Here is a 16,406-nt window from a genome sequence, read left to right on the forward strand (position 1 = left end):
GCATATAATTAATTTGGCTCCTGAGTAGTTTTTAAACATGTTTCCAAAAAGAAGCCGTTTTCACAAATTGTGGTGACTGACACCATTGGCTCTTTGGCTATGCTACTCTTCCCAAAGACCTATGTAAACTTCAGATGTTACTGCTGCAGTTAGGTTCTACTACATTTCTTACCTTTTTGTTCTTCTTTACCCTGAAACCGAAATTTATGACTTTTTTAAAAAAGTAGTTCAAGAAAGTGATAGTGATGCTAAGTAGAATGTGAAGCCCCTCACCTTGTAAGTGGCATCACCCTGTTGAGTTACCTTCTTCATAGAACGTCCCTCTGATGTCCCTGCACTGTTGAGCTGTAAAGCTCATACTGGCAGTCCTGAGGGGGTGTGTGATGCTTCTGTAAGCAGACATAGAGCAGAGTTTGACTCACACTCAATGCATGCGCTAGTGCTCACGCTTACGTACCTGAGAGTTAGTATTCTGCAGTGTGTGCAAAACAGTCAAAATGAGTACATGATACTGCTAAAGAGCCAAGATACGCTGGCTTGATCTACCTGTTCAGAATGGTACCGGTAAGTAACCAGAAGACTTTCTAACTCGGAGAGGTTTTTGGTGCATGATCATTATAAGCAGTATACGTAGAGTGGAAGTATTCAGCCCGTGTAGCATACTGCACTGTATTGTATAACATTTGCCTGTAAGTACTGAGAATCATTCATTTAAATGCTTCATTGTATATTTAGGAAAGTTCTTGAGTTAAAAGTATAAAAGCAAATCATTTCATTGAATATAGTTTTCCCTTCATGTAGAATGGGCTTCCTAATTCCACTGCCAATTTTGAGATGTATTATTAAGTTGTTTTAACTGTTAATGTAGCCCTGCCTTTTTCTCAAGTTTATCTTCTATTCTTGTTTTGATAATAGGCCCATTTCTACTACAGACAGGCCCCAATAATGAAACCAGATAATTAGCCATAATTGCTTACTCAGTTTTGGGGGGCAATTATTAATCTTTGACCATCTCTTTATGATTCATTCTAAAAGCCACAAAGAATTAACAACAAAGACCACCGGACAGGCATGTGAAACAGCTCCCCCTTGGTCTGTGTTCTCCTCTGATAGCCGCCCAATCACACCCATATCTCCAGGTTAATTGTGAAGAGTAATAAAGAAGGGATTGGTAGCTATCAAGAGATTTGTGTTGTGAAGAAAATGTATTTTGTAAGAAACAATTTTATCGCCAGGCATTGGTGGTGCACGCCTTTAATCCCAGCACTCATGAGGCAAAGGCAGATGGATCTGTGAGTTCAAGGCCAGCCTGGTCTACAAAGCAAGTTCCAGGACAGGCTCCAAAGCTACACAGAGAAACCCTGTGGGGGGGAAAAAAAGAAGAAAGAAAAGAAACAATTTTATCTATATATTCCAGATAGATAACATTAATTTGGAGAGAATAATTAGCTTTTAAATAGCATTTACATCATTTAATATGATATGTTAATATTGATTTATTAATATTAAATATCATTTTAAAGTCAAACAATAAAACCAACTTGGAAAGAACATTCCTGTCTTCAGATTAACCCATTATTGACAGTAGTGTTTTGTGTAAATCATGAATGTTTATCATTCTTCTTATCTTATTCTAAGAGGTACTACTTCTGGTTTTTGTTTACCTTCAGCCTAGCTACAGTTATTTTATTATTGCTGTTCATGGAGAAACCTTGTGGAGACACAAGGTGTGTTTAGTGCCTTAAAACTAACTAGTTACATAGAAAATGGCAGTGAACAATGACAGTGTTGACATGTTCCTCTTCATCCCTCAAGTTATCTGTGCTTCTGAGATGACCTGTCACTGTAGTTCAGGAAAACTGATAAAAAGATACTTTAGGTATCACCCCTTGTTAAAACTGCATTGCTTGCTAGCAGTCATCACAGAACACTCTGCTTGCAACTCAGGAGCTGTAATTTTAAATTCTAAGGTTCTTCTCTTCTTTCTTGGTCTCTCAACTTCCTGTGTTTTCCTTCACCTTTCCATACATTCTGTTAAGTTGCTGTTACACGGGTGTTTCTAACCTTTTCATTTAAAACCAGTGGTGTGCTTGTTTATATATCTTAACAGCTTCATCATTAAACTTTTAAAAGAAAAACAGTAATGGTTTGATACATTTTAGAAACTATTTCTAAATTTCTGCTAATCATTGAAAAGATTAAAGTCTCTGTTCTTCTGAACTAGTGTGATTTAAATATTCAAGTGTATTGGGCTGGAGAGATGGTTCAGCCAGTGAAGGCTAGGCTCACCAAAATGCCAAATGAGTGGACTTCATTTGCCTTTGCTGTAACTCATAGTGAAATGAATTACAGAAAGTAACAGATGTTTTCTGTTTGTTAATATTTGATAATATAAATGCTTCTCCCCTTTTCCTCTTTCTGTTTTAACAGATTCCCTTCAAGCTCAGCTAATCAATATGGGTGTTATCCCAACCTTAGTGAAATTACTGGGCATCCACTGCCACAATGCAGCTCTTACAGAAATGTGTCTTGTCGCATTTGGGAATTTAGCAGAACTCGGTAAGTCTACATCACAAGCTACAAGTGTCATTAACTTAATAATGCTCTTACAGTGGCTATTTCTTTATGAACTTGGAATCCACTTAAATTATTTCAGATTTTCTTTTCAGTATTCAAGGTACTTTTTTCAATGTTAAAAAAGAATAAATAAATCCAATTAGATTTTTTTTCATTAAAATGGTTACAACTGCAACTATTTTGCCTCTCTATTTTATATATTTGGATTTAAATTTTAGGAGCTTTGAATATATAGCCCAGAAATAGTGTGCTTGTAAAACCTACAATGAGTCTATGGTTTTACTCACGCCAGCATACACACAAAGTAAACATCGTAAATTTCTTTTTTAATATAAATTATTTGATTAGATAACCTTTAAAGCATCAGCAAACTAAAGTGCTTCCCCATCTTTTCACAAAGTTCCTAAAAGTGATGGGTTTTTCATATAAATACATGTTTTCCTATAAGTTTATATGTATGTATATAATATTTTACATTTAGAGAGTATGTATATGCATGTACCTGAGTGTGAGTGTGGCAGTCAGAGGGTCACTTGCAAGAGCTGTTCTGGTCCTTCTACCATGTGGGTCCCTGGAATTGAACTCAGGTTGCCAGGCTTGGCAGCAGTGCCTTTGCCTGCTGAGCCGACTCACAGGTTCCTATGTGTTTGTAAGAGTATAAAGAGTATTATAGAGCAGAATTTAGAAACCTTTGAAAATAAGAAGACAGAACAAAGTCACTGCTGTAGACATTTCTTTGTTATAACGAAAAAGACCAATTGCCTCAGCCTCCCTCCCTTTTCTGTATTATTTCCTCCTTTTCTATCCCTTGCTTCCCCTTCCAACTTTTGGGATGAATCATCCCCACAGCCATGTTTGTAATTCTTTATTATATTTATAAGAAAGGCACTGGTGTGTAATAAAGCATAAATGCATTTATTAATCTTACATCTTATAATGAAACATAAGGTACCAGGGCTTTGCTATTGATCTTTCTAAAAGTGTGTTATTTGCACACTATATTTCCAGTACTTCAGTTTGACTTGAAGCTTAAAATAGTAGAGAGGTGTATGTGTCTGTCTGGCAGTCTGTCTGTGTGGAGATCTGATTGTAATTTTGGCAAGTCTTTTTCTCTCCGGGTATCAAACATAGGTCATCAGGTTTGTGTGGCAAATGCTGTTACCTACTGAACTGTCTTACCTGCCCTGGAAATATAATAATTTATATATAAATATAAATTAATTTATAAATATTATTATATTATAATATAATATAAAATATAAATGTAAATTATAAATATAATAATTTATATAAATATAATATAATAATTTATATATAAATATAATGTATAATAAGATATATAAATATAATAATTTATATATAAATATAATATATAATAAGATATATAAATATAATGATTTATATATAAATATATAAGATATATAAATATACATATATATATTTAAGTCTTTTTCTTCTTTCAGACTGGGTCTTACTTTATAGCTTGCCTGCCTTGTCTAGAACTCACTAAGTAGCACAGGCTGGCCTCATATTCGCAAGAAATCTACTTGCCTCTCTCCCAAGTATAGTGACTAAAGGCATGCACCGCATCTAGCTCAAAAGCTGTTATTATGTGGTGGATCACATCCTAGCATGCTTCTCTCCTCTACATTCCTTTTTATGCTAGACTGATTAATGCACAGTTTTTCCAATGAGACTAAGAAGGAAAGAACATTCAGTTAGTATTTAGAAATGTTATTTTCCTTTAATAAAATGAAGTATGCCCAGTATACTTGCAGCAATCACTTTAGACTCTCATAGTGACGTCACTCTTTGTATCAAAACATAAGCAGAATGGTTCAGATCTCATGTCACTTACCTTCAGTTCCGCGCTTTACTTCACATTACTAAGACTGCACTATAACAGAGTAGTCATCAGACACACGTGGTTGTTGAATTGACAAAGTGCTGAAGTATAAAATACACAATGGGTTTTAATGGCGGCATGAAAAAATGATGTTTTGCCAATATTTTATGTCCTTTTCATGATGGATAGACAGTTTGAAGCTGCTGGGTAAAGATGAGCTGTACCCATGTTTGTCGGACAGTGAGTGGTTTTCTAGAGAACAGGCTACCACAGGTCTCCTTCACCTGTGGAGTTCTCTTAAGAGAGTACGGTGAAGGAAACAGAGGCTGGGGAGCTTTATGCCACCCGACCTTAAGGGAACGTGGCAGCCACCCTTGATAGGCTGGAGTACACCAGCACATATGATTGCAGTTGCTTGCTGAGGACCAATTTCAAGCCTTTCATGGTTGTGTTTCTACATCTGGTAAATGCTTCAACTTGAGGAACATGCAGAACTACATGACCATCAGAAGGAACTAAGCGGCCATCTTCACCTTCTTGCTGGTGTTGTGCATTTCAAGGACTGAGGCATTGAACAAGAAAGTGTGTCTGCATTGACTCCTTCTTACTCTTTGAGGAGAGGGGAAATGAGGAGTTACCAGAAGCATGCTCATGCGTAGGTGACCTCATGACGAGTAATAAGCATTTAGGGATGCATCTGATTGGTGAAATTGTGTGGCAATTGAAGAGAGGGAGTGTTTTCTGTGAATTGTAAATATTGCAGTGCTGAGTGAATTTCCAGAGAGGAAGAAGTTAGACATGCTGAAGAGGACAGGGGATGAGGCTTCAAAAGCACTGACAAATTGGCTCTTAAATAGTATGTGTAAGCTTGGGTCTCAGTGATAGAGTACATGCACAAAGCCTTAAATTTAATCTGTAACTCTGTAAAAACAAGTAACAAAAACACAGTAGTCCTATCAGAGCCAACACAAAAATATTTCAATTAAGTTGTACTAAAGATACAATGGTGTCATCTTTTATTCAGCAATGTAAAATATAATTTGTTATGAACAATTTCTTCTTTGCACGAAAGCCTTGAAAGTATGAATTTATGACTCAGTCATTTTATCGTTGCTATAGCTACCTATATGTTATGCCAGTGAACATTTTTTATGGCCTCAAATCTAACTGGGTCAGAACATTTTTCTCTAAAGCTTTAGACACTTTCTTTTTTAATGCCCTTAAAAAAGAATTCGATTGTTTCCTGTATCTGAAGAGCATTTGTGCTCAGTAATAGTACAGAATGCCTCAGTATTAAAAGTAATAGGAAATAAATTTCTGGGTTTAGTTTTCTTTGCTTACTTTAATAAATCTTTCTCTTATTTTTCAGAGTCGAGTAAAGAACAGTTTGCTAGTACAAACATTGCTGAAGAGCTGGTAAAACTATTCAAGAAACAAATAGAACACGATAAAAGAGAAATGATTTTTGAAGTTCTAGCTCCATTGGCAGAAAATGGTAAGGAAAAAAACACTTTTTGGTGTTTGCTCATGTTGGGTTTTTCAGATTTCTTTAAGGCCATTTCTAATCCAGGGCCCTTCTTTGTCCTGTTAATGTTGTTATAGTTTATTTTTCATATCTCTAACTTCGGCTTTATTATCTGTTCTTTTGTTGTTTTTAGCCCCAAAAGAGAGTAGATGTTTTGGGAAGGGACAGTGCAGAGTTTAGGCGGAAAAGATCTGAAATTGCAAAGATACCATGTTCATGTAAGGTGGCCAGGCTACCACAGAGAGGCGCTGTCTCAGAAGGCCTTTTAAAGGCAAGGAAACTGCATATAATTTACAGTACACCACAGAAGGAAAAGACAGTCTTTTTGCTAAACATACTGAGACTATGGGGGAAAAAAAAGAAAAGAAAACAGTTGGAGGCAGGCCCATTGCCTTTTTATGTTGCTCTGAATATCTGAAACTCACTGTGTAGACCAGGCTGACCTCGAACTCAGAGAGATCCACCCGCCTCTGCCTTTCAAGTGCTGGGATTAAAGACATGTACCACTACATCCGGTTACACATATATTTTTTAAATTGATTTTACATAAGGTACTGGCTTCAATTTAAAGCTAGAAAAATTGATCTTAAGATATAGGAGGCAGTCCTTATACCAAGCCTGAAAACATTAGTTCAGTCCCCAAAACCACAGAATGTAAAGTGGAGAACCAATTTCTGCAAGTTGTCCTGACTCTCCATGGGCAGTCATTCCCCTCTCCATTCCATGTCCTCCAGACATACATGCACACAGCAAGTAATCTCCTTTCTTAAAAACTGTAAAGGAAAATACAAACACTAAGAAATACATATTCAGATATTTAAAGTTAAATAAAAAGTAAGTCAGGGCTGCTGTAGCTCTGTAGCCTAGAATGCATGTGGGCCTGTGCTCAATACCCAGCACACACACACATAAATAGTAATAAGAAAAGACAGCAGTAATAAGCTAGTTGTTAGGAATGATTATTTATTTGGTGAGAGGAGGATAAAGTGTGGAGGTGATTTATCACAGCCACCAGGGTATTGGCATGAGGGATACAAAGGGAGGGGCTTGTGGTCAGAATGAGAAATCTATGAAGGGAAGTCTTAGATTGTTGGCTATTTCTTGGTCTGAGTAATTGTCTTTTTTACAGTTGCTTATGTTTATATTATATTTTTTGCATGTATGGCTTTTAAATAAAGGTTATATGATTGGCTGGCCTGGGTTGAGAAGCTCCTAGGATTGAAGTGTACTGAGCATGTGTGTCAGGGTCCTGAGAGGATTAACTAAGAAGGAAGAGCCCTGCCCTACCTTTGTGCAAACCTTCCTAGTGATGGTGCTCTACCTCAGTGTGGCCGACTGAAGCATGAGCCCAAACTGCCTGCCTGCCTTTGTTTGATGTGTAATGCAGGTTAGTGTGTATGTATGTGAGAGTGTGATATACCTTATACACTCACACATACCATACAAACAAGTGAGAAGGATAGTCCTGTGTAAAATAGTGTTGATCAACATGGTAGGAAGTCTGCTTTGCCAAAATGTCCAGCTGATCTTCACTAAGGCACCTTGAGTTAACCAAATCTGTGGTTACAGTCAGACTGTAAGAAAGGTCTGTAACCTTCATTCTGCACATGTGACATGTTCTAAATGCCTTAAATCTCACTCTTTAATGAGAAACTTCTTTTGCATCTCATCACATGGCTCCACAAAATGAAAATGTTACCCTGATCTTCAAGTCTATGCCAAAAAATCCCCTCCTGGCAGAGTTCCCATAAAGCAGGGTTTTCATTTGTTAGTGCTTTCTCTTCCAGCTAAGCTCTGTTGAATAACTGCAGGGGACAGAATGACAGACCTCACAAAACTTGCTTCTGTATTAATTATTTGCATCCTGTTTGATTCTTTTCTTTTGCTATACAAGAAGAGTAATTTGTAACAATAAGTATTTCCTCCAAAGCCGGAGCCTGCCGCCACGCTGGCGCTTTCTTCTGCCTGCCATCACGTTAAGGTCCCAAAGTAACGTACAGAGACTTATATTAGGTACAAATGCTGCTTAGCCAACCGACTAGGATTTCTCATCTGCTAGCTCAGTCTTAATAATCTTAAATGTATATATTTTATAAAGCTTATATTATGGAGGATGCCTTCCGCTGGCATCCTCTTCCTGGGATCATGCGGCGGCTCAGAGCAGAGAGCAGGAGGAAGAGTGAAAGGGATAACTCCCTTCTAGCCCTTGCTTGTATATATACGAGTCTCCCTGCTATGTCACTTCCTGCCTAGATCACCACTTCTTTACTACATTTCCCAGAATCCTCCTTGACTCCTAGTCCAGCCTAACTTGCTGCCTCATTGGCCAAACAGTACTTTATTTATCATCCATTAAGACAAACATACACAGAAGCACTTCCCTTCTCAGTAATTGTAACTTTGTATCTCTGTAGTTCAAGGCCTTAACATTTCTAAGGCTTTTATTTTTTTTTAAATCATGGTTTTCAATCCTAGTTTCTGCACATCTCTAGCCCTAGTGTTCTGTAACCAAGGAAACATCCTACTTTAAGTATTGCCTGATACAGGTGCATTTTTTTTAAAAAGTATTTCGTGTACTTAAATATATAATAATCCTGGTGATAATAAGTTAAAAATTTCCATGCTCAAGTTACCTAAAAGAATAAACATTAAGTATATGTGTATTTTAAAATATTTCTTCCACATGACAAACTGAAACTGTCATTGCTGTATGTGACACACATACAGTTTATGGAAGCCAATGACTGAAGTAAAATCCAGCTAAAACAATAAAATTTAAACTCTTTGTTTTTTCTTTGCAAAGAGGAGATGGATAAGGCTACAAATATAAAATCCTTAAGAACACAAGTGGTATAATAATAGAATAAGATATTAGCACTATCTTATTAGACACATTAGACAGTATGTGTTGAAGTTACAGTCAGGTTTTTTTAATGAAACTATTACAAATCATCTTTCTGAAATATCATAGTTTATCAATTAACCATGGGAGGACTTTCCTTTCAACTGTATTACAGACATTTTAAAGATGTATTAAGAAATAGAATTTAATGTAAGGAATCACCATGTACCTGTGATCTCAAAAGGTTTTACATTAGTGAAAACTTGCAGCTCTTTTACACCAAGACTTACTAAGTTATAAACGACACTAGAAAAATTCCATCTATACAAATACCAAACTAAGTATACTTGTATGTAGGTTCAGATTTTCTAATAGGACCTTAATTTTTGATAGCTTTTTATTCAAAAATGATAGTAGGTGTATTTTAACTTTACATAACTGATATGTTTTTATATTATAGACATTTGTATAATATCCTCTTGCCTTTTAACATAGTCATAATATCTAAAAGAATAGTGATATTGGTTATTGTCAGAGCTAAAAAGTAGACCTGGAGTACTTGGGTGCTGTAAGACATTTGAGACGATAAATAATTTCAAATAGAAAACTGAAGTGAGTTTCATAATCAAGCTGGACCATCAAGTACTTCATCTTGAAACTCAATTGTTCAAAGGTGTTTTGCTGTTTTTTTTTTTTTTTATCTAAGTTGTGCATTAACTAAGCTTGAAATAACACTAGTTAAAATTCTTGATGACCAGTCACTTATACCGAAAGCCCTATGTCATCAAAACTTATTGTTTTGTTCCCATTGTCCTTCAGATGCTATTAAACTGCAGCTGGTGGAAGCAGGTTTGGTAGAGTGTCTGCTAGAGATTGTTCAGCAGACGGTGGATAGTGACAAAGAGGATGATGCTGCCGAGCTTAAAACTGCCTCAGATCTGATGGTTTTATTACTTCTTGGAGGTGAGTTTTATCTTCTGCCAATCAAAGAACATGGCCATCAGGTTTTTTTAGACCTACTATGCCTTTCATAAACACTATACCAGGCATTTTCTTACTTTCTTATCTCACTTACTATTGCTATGGTGACTTTGAAACCTTATACACACTATGAAAAGAAGATATAAACTCAAGAAAAGGTTAAGTGTTTGCTGTTTTCCAGTGTTTGAAGACCTGTCATATGGAGAGACAGTATGACACGAGAGTACTAAAAGCTGGGTGGTATATGGAAATTGAGCTATGCAGTTTATAAACTTTAGCATCTAATTTCTACTAATCACCTATGACAAGATTTTTCATATTATGAACTTCATGTTTTGTGAGCTGTCTAGTTTCCTAGTTGGATATCTACTTTGGAGCATGGGTTTATTAACTCTAATTGTATTTATCTTATTTAACTTTTTGTTTCATTTCCCTCCAGATGAATCCATGCAGAAGCTTTTTGAAGGAGGAAAGGGCAGTGTGTTCCAAAGGGTGCTTTCTTGGATTCCATCGAATAACCACCAGCTGCAGCTTGCTGGGGCATTAGCAATTGCGAATTTTGCCAGGAATGGTATATATATACATATTTATAAGTTATTCCTTGTGCATAAAGTGTTCTGCATTTTTAAGTTTCTGCTTTCTATCACATACTCCAAAAATGTACAGTACAGAAATGTTTGTGTGTTGTTTCCGTAATCTTTTAGAAGTCTGAAATATTTGTAGTGACTTTACTAACAAATGATATATAATATAGTCATAGGAATTCTGAAATTTAAAGACCAATGATCATGCATTGGATGTGAATACTTTGCACTTCAAGTTAACTCAAGCATATACATCTGATGGGGGCTGTGTTCCTTTCCCAGTCATGTTATTTTGGCTTGAATAATCTGAATACTCATCCTTGGGTTATTGGGTTATACCCATGAAATTTACATATGAATAATCCTATGGATGTACAGTATTTAGCTTGTAATCTGATACCCTTGATAGTTCATCTAAGAACTAGGAATTATGGCTGTTTTTCTAATTCAACTTTACTTCAATGTGAACTATTCATATATGACACAGGTTGATTGTTCCTTAATCCAATATGCTTGAGACCTGAAGCATTGTAGATTTTGGATTTTCTCAGACTTTGGAATATTTATATAGACATTAGGCAATATCTTGGTCAGAAGACCCAGGCTTAACCGTGAAATTTACCTGTTTCCTATACACTTTATATACGTAGTCTGAGAATAGTTTTAGATGATATTTTTAGTGTATCCTAACTGTGGCTGACTGATTGTATCAGTTCAGTTGTATAATTTCTGCCTACAGATTCATGTCTCTACCACAGATTTTTCAGACTTTAGAACATCTCATACTTTGAGATTTTGCTCCCGAAAAGTTCAAACTCTAGACTATAGTGGCTGACTTACTTTCTCCTCCCTTCTCTTTAGAAGAACTTTTTAGTAATGTAAGACCAGCAGAATATTAGGCTTGTGACATAGATGAGTTTAAAAGATTTAGTGCTGGAAGCTACTTAGCCACAGTTTTATAAAGGAGGACGTTTGCCTTTGTTTTGTGTAGATGGGAATTGTATTCACATGGTAGACAGTGGGATTGTAGAAAAGCTCATGGACTTGCTCGACAGACACGTCGAGGACGGGAACGTGACTGTGCAGCACGCAGCACTCAGTGCCCTCAGGAATCTTGCCATTCCAGGTAAGATGGAGCAGCTATGTGGTTCATGGACCTCCTGTCAGAGAAAGGGGGAGAGCGAGCTGTTGTGACACATGCCTTTAATCCCAGCACTGGGGAGGCAAGGATGTTAGTGGCCAGTCACATATAAGAAGTGAGTTCCAGGCCTGCCAGGGCTACAAAGGGGTGGTACTAAGAAGAGTCTTCAAATTATTCACCTTTTTCCTAACTAAGAAGTGGAGACTATATGTTAAGTATATTTTCTGAGACAGTGCAAAAGTGATCTGTTGAGAGAACTAAATGAACTGATCAGTTTTTATGAGCTCTTTGCTTTCTTAGGCATCCCCAGGTGAAGTAAGATACAGAACATCAGTGAACAGGATCCCCGAAATAATAGTTACATAAGGTAGTAGGGTCCTTTTTGGTCTTTGTCTCATCCTATGAGCAAATACATAGCTTTTGAAAATAGCCTCAGTATAGCTTTGTATTAAGTTTTGAGCCATAAAACGACATTTTTAGAGAAATGACCTAGATGATTGTTAAGGCTAATTCTTTTATTCTACTTACTAAAATTAAATTTCTGATGAAGTATAGTATAGTAATATGAAGATCCAATTCAATTGTATTTGTTTTGCATAACATTGATAATATTTAATAATGTATTACATTTATATTAGTAGCCAGGCGTTGGTGGCGCACGCCTTTAGTCCCAGCACTCAGAAGGCAGAGGCAGGTGGATCTCTGTGAGTTTGAGACCAGCCTGGTCTAAAGAGCTAGTTTCAGGACACTAAGAGTGCATGCGTAGCTTGTAAGATGTCAACATTTTCAGATTAAAGTTGTGTTTTTAAAAACTAGTATGATTTTTGTGTTATGTTCCTATAAACAGGTTACTTCCATATACCCAATCTTATTGTTTATTTGCGCCTCCCCCTTGAGGGGGGGAAGGTGTGAGGGGTGAGTTGAAATAGATTGTATCCCAGGCTACTCTATTTTGTTATGTGGTTTATGAGGACCTTGAACTCCTGATCTTCCTGCCTCTCCATTTCATTCTCTGGAATGATGGAATATATTCCTAGCATTTCTAAATAGAAAAACATAACACAGGGTCTTAAAGCTAGTAGGTACTAGATGTGTGTTGAATTGAATGTTTATTGAGAGTGTTAGCACCATTTTAACCATAGTCTCTTTTTCTTCCTAGTTGTAAATAAAGCAAAGATGTTATCAGCTGGGGTCACAGAGACAGTTTTGAAATTCCTTAAATCTGAAATGCCCCCAGTCCAGTTCAAACTCCTGGGAACACTAAGAATGTTAATAGATGCACAAGGTAAAAGAAAATGGTTTCCAAGTCACATTCCAAGTTCCTAGTTGTCAGAATTACAGAATTTAAAAAGTAAATAGAAAACAAAAGTTTAAGAGTTGATTTTAGACTTAATTCTTATGCTAAATGATTTTGAGTAAAAACATGTTATATACTATTAATACCTAAGTCTTTTGTACGTTGGTGTGAAGTCTTTCTACTGGGGTTTTGTGCTTAGACTTTTCATACCCATGTTTGCCTTGTCTTGCAACCATGCTTTAGTACAGTGATGGTCAACATTTTTAAGGATTTATTTTGTGTTTTTCTATTTGAAGAAGCAATAATAAAGACTACTAGCAGTGAACTCAGTTGTTTTTATGTATTTCCTAATTCTTAATCCTTCTCTGTCTTGATTGCTTGGAGTCCTTTTGAAACACATTTGTTCCAGTCTGCCAGAGCCCTGACTGACTGTTAGGCTTAACCAAGAATATGAAGTTACATGTTTTTATATTTGCGTGAAAGCCTGTAACATTATGGAATAAGCTAGTTTGCTCATTAGTTGAGGAGCATTTGCAGTAGTTGCTTTTATAAAATTGTTGCACTATTTTTTAGACCTGTAATTTTCCTTCCTGTACCCGCTTTCATGTCAGCTGATTGCCTATCAGTGATTTAGTCAGTTTTTGGTTTGCCTTGTTTCCTATAGCAGAAGCTGCTGAACAACTGGGAAAAAATGCTAAATTGGTGGAGCGTTTGGTTGAGTGGTGCGAAGCCAAAGATCATGCTGGTGTGATGGGAGAGTCAAACAGACTGCTCTCTGCCCTCATACGACACAGTAAATCAAAAGTAAGTTCTGGAGGAAGCTGGCTGTACAGTAACAAGTATTAAAGTGGTCATGGTGGGAGCTAGCATTGTAGATTATGTGCCACCTGCTAGCATATTCATGTATTTTCTATAAATATGCTGATCTCCAATACCAGCAGGAAATAAAGACTGAGGCTTTTAACTTTATTACACCATACTTAAAGGTAGGGGCTGAGGGAGAGAGTGGAGAAGGGTTTTTTCAGCAAAGACGTACATGTGTGTGGGGAGGAGGGTCTGTGTCTGTGTACATATACACACCCAGATGTCAAAAGGCACAGTTTTAAATGAAAACAGCAAATGCAAGTCTGTTGGAGAGTGGCATATAATTCATATTTAGCATGAATTATATGCCACTGAAAGTATGTGGTTAGATTCTCTGGAAGAGTAGGTCTTCTACCCCTCCGATATTACTGGAACTAAATCAGGCTTGGATATGCTAGGACATACTTTCATTATCTTGCCCAGACCGGCCTTGAAAGGCTGGGATTTGAGGCATGTGACACCATGCCCAGGAGAAGTATAAACTTCTTGAAGGATTTTAACCAGCAGAGTGTCATTATTTCATTTCTATGTAGAAAAATCACTTTAGAGTTTAATGTGAGCAGGAAAAAAAGGAGAAGTTGAAGCAAAAGGTACATAAGAAATGATGTCATTTGTGGTTGAGCTTTGAAACTGCAAATCATCATTTTGACAAACTCTTTTCATTGTTCCAACTCCCGGTCCAGCTGAGTAGTAGCAGTGAAGATGGGAAATAGGACTTAACAAGGCATAGGCAATGGAATCAGCTGGCCTCTCTCCTGGGGATACGGGAGCAGGCAGTTCATTGAGTGAGTTTGGGGCTTCGTACCAGATAGGGCATATGCCAGTTGTCCAAACAAGATACAGAAGAGCAGCTCAGGTGGCTCACTGCTGTATTCTAACCCACTTTCCCAGGCTCTTTAGAGTATTTACCCCTTTAGTCTTTCTCTGTCCTCTGGGATTTCCCACCAACATTTCAAAGTTTAGTCAAACCATCATTCTGTTTGCTGTATTACATACAACAGCAAAATAGTTCTTGCATCTGAACATGGAACTCTTAGATAAATTCTGGTTCCATGTGGTAGTAAGGCACAATAAATAGAAAGATAAATAAATGACTAAGCTATACGCTTCAGTTATACATGGAAAAATTCATACCAACTTTTAAAAAAAAATTTCAAATACTGTGACACTGAGTTGAAATGTAAATATTAAGATGCTTTATGTGTATCATCATTTGTCACAGGTGCCCGTTTACTTCACCTAACTAATACTTCCTCCTCCACCCCGAAGATAAGTTTTTAAGTGTCCATTAAGTATGCACCACCTACTAGGTTCTTGGAAAGTTGAAAAATATGGCTTGTCTTCGAAGATGTGCATGTACATATGCATGTACATATAACAGAAAACAACTAGGAACTGTGTAAGATTTGCAGCCTATGGTCACATAATTTTAGGTTTACAATTTAGTACACGTGGCTGTATTTCTTTGCCTTACATGTCATTCCTACATTTGAGAATAAGCTGTTAATAAACATATAAACCAATGTTCTTATTCCTGTTTAACAGCCTTTAAGGTGTAGTTGTTACATGGGATCTAAATCAGGATTGTTCATTTAAATTATTTTTAATATAACAGTGAAGTGGAGTCAATACTTACTTTTGAACAGTGGTTTTTAAAATATATTCTATTAAATAATTATTCCAAGAGATGTTACCAACAGGTGTCTAAAGCTGGGTGTGGTAACGCATGGCAGACAAAGGCATGTGTGTCTCTGAATTTGATCCAGGTGGGCTTTCATAGCCCAGGTCAACTCAGGTCAGCATAGTGAGACCCTGTCTCAAAAGGAACAGACAGACAGGCACAGTTATATGGAAGGCTTGATTACATAAGTAGTGTGTCCCCTTTGGTTGCTTAGGGGTTAACAGCATAGATTTAAACATTTCTAATGAACCACTGTAACCCTGTAATTCTCTAATAACTGATTGCTATAACCAAGAGTTTGTTTTACAAGTTGTGTCTCTAAACTATACACTGAACATACTTTGGTTAAGGCTTTGGAATAAAGTTTTGAAGTCATTAAACATTGGATACATCCCTACAGAGTTTACATCCCTACAGAGTTTTCTCAATTGTTATCTCTCTCCTTGCTTTTTTGTCAATTGGCAACATTATTACTGGTCCAGGAATTGAGAGGCTACAAAATTTCAGTAAGAACAACTACTAGTTTTCCCAGACCTCACACTTCTACAAATCCTCAATTTGGGATGGATATTGTTGTTTTTGGTCATTAACCAACAAAATAAAACTGTAACCGTCTTTAATTACTGTATTGGGTTGGAATGCTGCATTCCTTTCAAAGCCATCCTGAATTTTTTCTTAAGATTTAGCCCTCCAAAAATCTTCACAGACTCACCGGTTTCACGTTTAGTCATCTCAGTCATGTGTAGTAACTTCCTTTGCTTCACTATTAGGTGAATTCATGCTTTCCAAATGCTGGGAGCACAAAGGAAGTACATGCTGCCTGGACCAAGTCACCCACCTACCAAAGTAGGCTTATTACTTAAACAGGGACCTTTTCAAGGTTTAATGTTCCCTGTTTATTAAGCCTTTTAAAACCCTGTTCAGACTAATGTGATTAGTCCTTGGCTCACTCATCTGACATTTATTCAGATTTCTGAGCAAGCACTGATACAATGTTAAGAAGAAAGTTTTTGTTACATGACTCATTGGCTACATGTACAGTACATCATACTACAGTGCAGTAAAGGT

General features: G+C 36.7%; 1 protein-coding gene across 6 annotated transcripts in view; it reads left to right on the top strand.

Annotated features, from left to right (window-relative positions):
* The window catches only part of Rap1gds1 (Rap1 GTPase-GDP dissociation stimulator 1), a 126,785-nt gene that overhangs the window by 96,141 nt on the left and 14,238 nt on the right, over positions 1 to 16,406 (top strand). For 3 of the 6 annotated variants that reach the window (XM_027395826.2, XM_027395830.2, XM_027395828.2), the window contains 7 exons: positions 2,431 to 2,559; positions 5,793 to 5,918; positions 9,610 to 9,753; positions 10,211 to 10,342; positions 11,347 to 11,481; positions 12,656 to 12,781; positions 13,458 to 13,597. In XM_027395826.2, coding sequence (XP_027251627.1) covers positions 2,431 to 2,559; positions 5,793 to 5,918; positions 9,610 to 9,753; positions 10,211 to 10,342; positions 11,347 to 11,481; positions 12,656 to 12,781; positions 13,458 to 13,597 — 932 coding nt within the window. The remainder of the gene's footprint in view (positions 1 to 2,430; positions 2,560 to 5,792; positions 5,919 to 9,609; positions 9,754 to 10,210; positions 10,343 to 11,346; positions 11,482 to 12,655; positions 12,782 to 13,457; positions 13,598 to 16,406) is intronic. The other 3 variants (XM_027395827.2, XM_027395831.2, XM_027395829.2) reach the window with 2 other exon arrangements.

The sequence above is a fragment of the Cricetulus griseus genome, assembly GCF_003668045.3.
Source record: "Cricetulus griseus strain 17A/GY chromosome 1 unlocalized genomic scaffold, alternate assembly CriGri-PICRH-1.0 chr1_0, whole genome shotgun sequence".
Taxonomy (NCBI): domain Eukaryota; kingdom Metazoa; phylum Chordata; class Mammalia; order Rodentia; family Cricetidae; genus Cricetulus; species Cricetulus griseus.